The sequence below is a fragment of the Nematolebias whitei genome, chromosome 17, assembly GCF_014905685.2.
Source record: "Nematolebias whitei isolate Nwh7 chromosome 17, NemWhi1, whole genome shotgun sequence".
Classification (NCBI taxonomy): domain Eukaryota; kingdom Metazoa; phylum Chordata; class Actinopteri; order Cyprinodontiformes; family Rivulidae; genus Nematolebias; species Nematolebias whitei.
This window is the reverse complement of record NC_056514.1, coordinates 30,684,994-30,691,978: the sequence shown is the minus strand read 5'-3', so window position 1 is coordinate 30,691,978 and position 6,985 is coordinate 30,684,994. Positions and strand designations below refer to the sequence as shown.

At 37.7% G+C, this 6,985-nt stretch overlaps 1 protein-coding gene across 1 annotated transcript in view; it reads right to left on the bottom strand.

The window, feature by feature from the left end:
• Positions 1-2,173: 2,173 nt before the first annotated feature.
• polr3a (polymerase (RNA) III (DNA directed) polypeptide A) overlaps positions 2,174-6,985 on the bottom strand; it is a 35,461-nt gene continuing 30,649 nt past the window's right edge. Inside the window, exons 27-31 of the mRNA XM_037691096.1 lie at positions 5,582-5,746; positions 4,843-5,007; positions 2,714-2,845; positions 2,499-2,631; positions 2,174-2,409 (exon numbers count right to left, since the gene is read on the bottom strand). Coding sequence (XP_037547024.1) covers positions 2,261-2,409; positions 2,499-2,631; positions 2,714-2,845; positions 4,843-5,007; positions 5,582-5,746 — 744 coding nt within the window. The 3' untranslated portion in view covers positions 2,174-2,260. The remainder of the gene's footprint in view (positions 2,410-2,498; positions 2,632-2,713; positions 2,846-4,842; positions 5,008-5,581; positions 5,747-6,985) is intronic.

Below are 6,985 nucleotides of genomic sequence, written 5' to 3'. Positions count from 1 at the left end.
GATTATTTTGACCCAAGGGTAGCAGGAGGGCTAAAGCCTTTGTTGGTTTTGACTAATCGAAATGTTCATAGTTCATTAAAATAGAAAACTTGCCATCATTAATTATTTTTGTATGAAAATGAGGCTAACTTTGTTAGTAATTGTCACTGTGGTGGAGACTTTATGAATCTATTTTTTGTTGCTAATTTATGAATGTAAACACTGAGAAAAACTAAACAAAATATAAAAGACAAACTATACTGAAGGAATCAAAGTTTTTGTTACAGCTTTCATTTTTGTAAAAATAAAAAATGTTTTGTACAACAAGCAATAATGAAAACAGAGGGGGTTTTTTTTTTGTGTCTAAAATGTTTCTCAGAATTTAAAGCAATATGATTTTAATTATTATGGTTTACTTTAAGAGTCTATATTTGTTTGTACTGTTTATCTGTGAAAATCTTGGGAGTTAAAAAACCAGGTTGAAGCTCAGAGGTGATCGGGCTTTTTCAGTCATGGGCCATAAACTTTGGAACAATCTGTCCATTGACATTAGACAGGACACTTCACTCTCTGCTTTACATCTCTCCTGAAAACACACCTGTACTCACTGACATTTAACACAGTCTGATCTGATTTAGCATTTCATTGTTTCTGACTGTTTTTATTCCTGATGCTGTAATTATATCTCATTTTATTTGATGCTGTGATCTTTCCTATTTTAAATATACAATATATAAATGAATCTGACTTGACTAGTAAAAACAGTTTATATCTGTATATATTTATAGAAAAAATGCTTCTAAAGCTTCAGCTTCTCCCCTGAAGCAGTCCAGCCCGTTAGGCCGAGGAGCTCTTTAGGAGTCAAAGGGAGCTTCACAAAAAACAGCGACTCAGATACATAAAACAATCAGCCCCAAAGTTACATTTTTTATTAAAAATATGATGGCTGTGAAGGGAGATCGTTTTTATATTTCAAGCACAAACTGTCAATTTAAAAATGACTGGGTTCGCAAGGTGGATCCACGTTTTTAATACTTGAAATTGTAGTGCATTGTACAACAATTTTCGCTTTCTTGTCAGTTACTGCACATTTTGGCCATGCAGTTAACATATAATTTGACATATTTTACTCAGCCCAACTATTTAAATATGTTTAATACATCCTGCTGCTTCACTTCTTACTTTTGGTTGAATAAAATGGCAAACTCTGACATTTAAAATAAAGTTGCGATTGATAAATCATCGTCTATTATTGATCTGGGTCAAATCTTATGATGCTGTGATCAACAGGAATTCCTTCAGTACTTCACTAAGATGCAAATGTCAATAGTTCTGTTTTACATTTTGGCCCATTTACACCATGTAAGAACTAACAAGAGAACAACCATGCCAGCCAGTTTTAGAGACATTTTAAATAAATAATTAAATAAATCAACATTTGATGGTATGATGGTGTCAAATTTTGAAGATCTCTCCTGGATCTAAGGGACTAAATAATTAAAATCAAAGCAGTTTCCATTTTGCCGTTCAACAAAACACCTTGAAGGCATTAAAACAATAAATCAGTACAGAACAAAATAAAAACAAGTGGTTTTCTCTTTCTTAGTTGGGTAATTTATTACTAAATATGTACATCTCAGCATTACATACCGTAAAGGAACTTATGAAGTCTAAAATGTTCATTTTAAATAATTACTGTGGTGTAGAACTTTACACAACAAATGTTTTGTTTGCAGTTTGGAACAATCAAATCTATCCAAAAGAAAGCTGCGATGAAGACATACTGCAAACTGAACTCAGACCCAAAACCCGTAAAATCCATTCTCTTCATGATTGAAGAGGTAATCGTTTTCAAGTCTGCTCCAGTCTGGGTTGTGTGATCAATAATTCAGTGTTCTGTGTTAATCCACTACAAGAATATTAGGTTTTGTAATGTCAACAGAGGAGGCAATGTTGAACACGTAAAAAAAAAAAAAAAAAATCATCACAGAGGGGTTTGAAGCTCAAATTGATCTTCACTTTGTAGTTTTTTGCAAATAGTAACAAAAATATGACTATTTCTTGCTAACGAACTAGCTTTGTAAAACAAAATTCAGCTATGACAAAGCCATGGAATCAACTTTCTAAAAAAAACAAAAACAAAAGAAGACTTTTGTCTTTCAGCTCCTTGAAGATGATATTTAAGTCTCAGCAGGCACTTGTATTTGTCTTCTCTTTCTATAGAAACTCAGCTTTGAACATAAAAACCCTTTAAAGTTTGTAGCCGTTTCTCTCCTTGGCGCTATGCAGTCAGAGGTATATGGAAATCTGGGCTGTCGAAGAGGAGCGGTCTTGTGACAGGAGTGGGAACTTTGTCAGCTTTGTGCAGGAGTTTAAACAACCCCGTTCCAATATTCATTGGAATTCCCATAATGATGCACTCAGACACCCCTGAAACAGGAACACAGATGACGTTAGCGCTTGAAAAAGTCACGAAGAGTAAAAGCTACCGTCCTGAAAGAGATGATGCTGAAGTTTACCGCAGACGGAGTCTTTTTGTCCAAAGTAGGCAGCATCGAAAAGGTGGTCGGCTGTTTTCTCAAAAGAAGCCAGCATGAGGACACTTTCCTTCATTTTGGCCAAACCAAACCTGGTGATTCCCAGGATCTCCCCCTACAGGGACAGGATAATGTGTCAAGTAAAAAACAATACAATAAGTCAAGAACATACAGAGTTTATCACCCAAAGTTAGCACCTTGTAGGCCATGAGATCGGCGAGAAGCATGACGTGACGTCGGTCGATGCTCATGCCGTGGTTCACCATGGTGTACTGAATCTCATTAATGATGGTGGACCTCGCAGCTTCGATACCCAAAGTCTTCTCGACCTGGATTATTACACAAACACAAATACTCATCATTCAGCTGTGTTAAATAATCTCTCTTATGTGTATGAAGCTGATATCCGACTCTGGAGGGGGGCGTATTTGAAAATACAACTTTAAAGCAAATAAAATACTTAATTGGCTGCCAGACTTCACAGACATGGCTGGATACGCAGCACAGCGGCAACAATAACTCCCCCGCTTGTAGCTCTCTGTGGGCCATTATTATCTGTAAATCACTGACGAATAGCGTGGGTCATGAACAACCTTTGTGTTGTCAGGTTGCAGCCGGGGTAAAAGGAAATGTGAGCTCAGTAAATGGATCGGCCTTAATGAAGCAGAAAATACAACTGGGCTCATTTTTGTTTAAAGCTGTGACCTGTAAGAAATCATTACCAGTCCAGATATAAACTAATAAACCAGAGAAAGTGTCACTTCGCAAACTACAGACTAATGTCATTTGGAGTACTTCATTGAAATAATTAGGGATGCACGATATTGAATTTGTGGCCGATATCCGATATGCCGATACGTTAAAACTTATTTGGCTGATAACTGAAACCAATACAGATTTTTTTTTTCTCTAGACCTACTTACAGAGACTACATAGCTTTCTCTGTTCTGGAATTAAAATACTACATTATTCTGCATGGTCTTTGTCAGTTTGACCTGCTACTAAATGTAGATGCCAAAAAGGGGCTGAAAATGATGCAACACTTCAACTTGGATTAAGTTTCACGTCAAATTTTGTCTCTGGGTTGTCATACAAAAACAGTGTATTATATATATATATATATATATATATATATATATATATATATATATATACACATATACACTTTTTTTAACTGCGCCTTTTATATCGGTGAGTTATTTTGATGGAATGACCGATGTCCGATATTTAACTTTAATGCCAACATCGGGTGATATCGTTACCATGCCAATAATATTGTGCATTCCTAGAAATAATACTAATAATACATTAATCTCATCATTTAGGACAACACTTTGTGAAAAATGGGTAAAATAAGTCAAAAAACTGATTTTTTTTTAAATCAGACACAAGTTGTAAATGGACTGTACTTATATTGCACCTTTCTATCTGATCAAGATACTCAAAGTGCTTTACACTACGATCTGTGCCCTCATTTATCCATTCATACAGCTCTCTACTAGATCTCTACAAAGCTAATTGAACAAATCATTCTAAAGAGACTAATCAGAGCTTCATCACATTCATACACGGACGAGACACACATCGGAGGCTATTAGGGGTTGAACGACTACATATAATTTTTAAACTCGACATTAACATAATAAAACTCGAGTAGAACTCGAGTACTTAATGACGTCATAGGATCTCAAGATGAAAAATAAATAAATAAATAAAACCGCAAAAAAGGTCATTATTTACAAAAAAAAAAAAAACATGAAACTTCTATCCAGAAGGCTTCATCAGTGCTTCTGTGTATTCAGAATATTTATATCCTCAAAATAAAGTGCATTCTCGTCTTATCTTGTCACTTATAGCCATCGTGCTCTCCACCAGCTGTACTGAAGGTATGAGATACCCCCACCTGGCTGTGCTGTGCACTCGAGGTTTACGGTGCATGTGCACATAATGTGACAGTCTGAATATTTCACATCGGTTAATTTTTTTTAAAACAAAATGACAAGTTGCTGTGCATCATCCTCCTTTTCCCTCAGTAATAAATTGTAATTTTATGCAAATAGCTACTGTTGCCTGAAGGAGACGTACGAGGAACGACACATGAAGTACGGGATATCACCCCTCCACACGTGTTCTGGATGAAGACCCCTCTTATCACGCCTTTAGGCAAATATTAAGACGACAAGCTGCACTATAAATCTGTCCGTCATTCCTCAGTTCGTGCACACTTCACTTTGCTAAGAACACCTCTTCAAGTGCATTTAACATAAGTACTTTTTTACGACTGAAAGAAATGATTAAATAAAGTTTAGTGTGCTGCGACTCGTACCTCATACGTGTTGTTTGATGTGGTCCTGCTTCCGTTGACGCCATGCGTTGCCATGACAGCTCTCATGTTGTCGCCCTCCACCAGGAGTTTGTACTTGTTCTTTCCGCTCTGCTCGTCAATGTGAATGACGGCTCGTGCGACCTCGGGTATTCCTTGGACCACCACCTTTCAGGTAAGAAATACAAGCAGTTAAATGTACACAAAGACACTGGTAATGAGCCTTTATCGTAAATTCGTGTTCGTTTCAATGTCTTTCAATGACAAGATGCACTCATCAATACTTTGGTATAAAGAAAATGAGAAGTATGACTTTGCAACGAGTCCACAATCTGACTTTAAAAAAACCTTTTCAGCTCCAACGTTGAAGCTTTTAGAAGTTCTGTTATTGTGGCTGACAACTTCCTAGCAGCAGCAGGCTGCTCTTTGTAAAACTAAAAGCTCATCAACATCAACTGTTTATCTCTAAAGGCCGCACAAACAACGTTACTGAATTGAATCAAATATTCAGCTCCTCTTTAAACCCAAAAGCTGGTCCAAAGCAAACCAACGAATACTGTTGGTTCTATTTTGAAATTCAACCCACAAGTTAGTTCAAAACTCTGCAGCCATGAGCATTAATACTAGCTCATTTGTTAATCTAGTAAAGAATGAATCTAATGAAAAGGTAAAAAATACAAAGAAGAGCTTTCACAGAAAATTTTATTTATTTATTTATTTATTGGTCACAGTGGACTTTTACCTTGGGGAGTTCTTCCTTTAACGACTGCAGCACATAGTACATGGAGCTTTTGCTGTTCTCTCGTGGAGACACACAGACCACTGCTTCACCGTGCACGGCGATGTCCACGGGCTTCACTCGGAGTTTAGACATGCATATAGAGTACCGCACAGTTTCTGCATTTACCTGAAAGACAGCAGCTCTGATAAATACCCTCAAATAATCGAGTTGTAGAGCGTTCTGCTGGACATGTTTTATTGTGACTACAGTAACGCATCAACTGTGGCTCCAGCGCTGCAGCTACTCATTAGCAGGACTAAAAGACATGAATCCTGTCACCTCTGGTTTCCTTCCTTACACTGGCTTCTTGTTACTTTCAGTATTGATTTGAAAATCTTATTTCTTACACTCAAACCCCTTAAAGCCCCTAAATACATAACGTATGGACCTGTTATGAACACACCTGAACACTGAGATCTTTAGAAACAATGCTGCTACCTAAATTCCAGGTCACAAACTGCGACAAAGAGAAATGGAGCCTTTTTGTATTAGTCAGCGTTTCCCTGCCATTATACAAGGAGGGCGCCCCGCCCTGTCAACAGAACCGAGCTAAGCTAGCTCTAAAATCTAGAGGTAGCGGGTAGGTAGTGATCCCATCACTATTAACCAGAGAAAATGCTCTGCTTTAAACACAAATCCATATTAGCAATAGCTAAACAGTAGTCCCTCGCTACTCGCGGTTGAACTTTCGCAGATTCGCTCTTTCGCGGTTTTTCAAAATAAGATTGGATAAGACACACAATGGCTGATTGATGGACGAGCCGCACGAGCGGCATGGATTGTTTATTTTAAATTATTTATTTTAAATTAGGGTGCACCGATAAATCGGCTCCGATTTCCTTAATTTTGGGAGATAGGAGATTGGCCGATACTTGCACGAGAAACCGTTTATTACCGTTTTTTTTTGTTTGTTTTAACAATTGTCTGAACTTAATTTATATTTCAGAGCACTACGTCATGGCCAGTTAAAACCTGTATGTATTGTTTCTAGGATATTGTTCAAGGGTATGTTTTTCAATAAAATAATATTGGAAAATTTAAGGTGCATTGTGACCTTATAACACCTGACAGTTTTGTTTATAAAACAAAATTGGTATCGGCAGGTCAGGTTTTTTTAGAAATCGGTGATCGGCCAGAAAACTGCAATCGATGCACCTCTATTTAAAATGATTTAGCACCTGCTGCACCTGTGTGCAGCCCAAAGGTGCAGGGAGAAGCTCCCTCCTGCAGCATGTCATGATCTCCACTCTCTGCCACCTGCCGGCAATTGCAGCGGAGAAGTGGGTGTGGCAGAGAGCAGCAGGTGGCAGAGAGCAGCAGGTGGCAGAGAGGAGCAGGTGGCAGAGAGGAGCAGGTGGCAGAGAG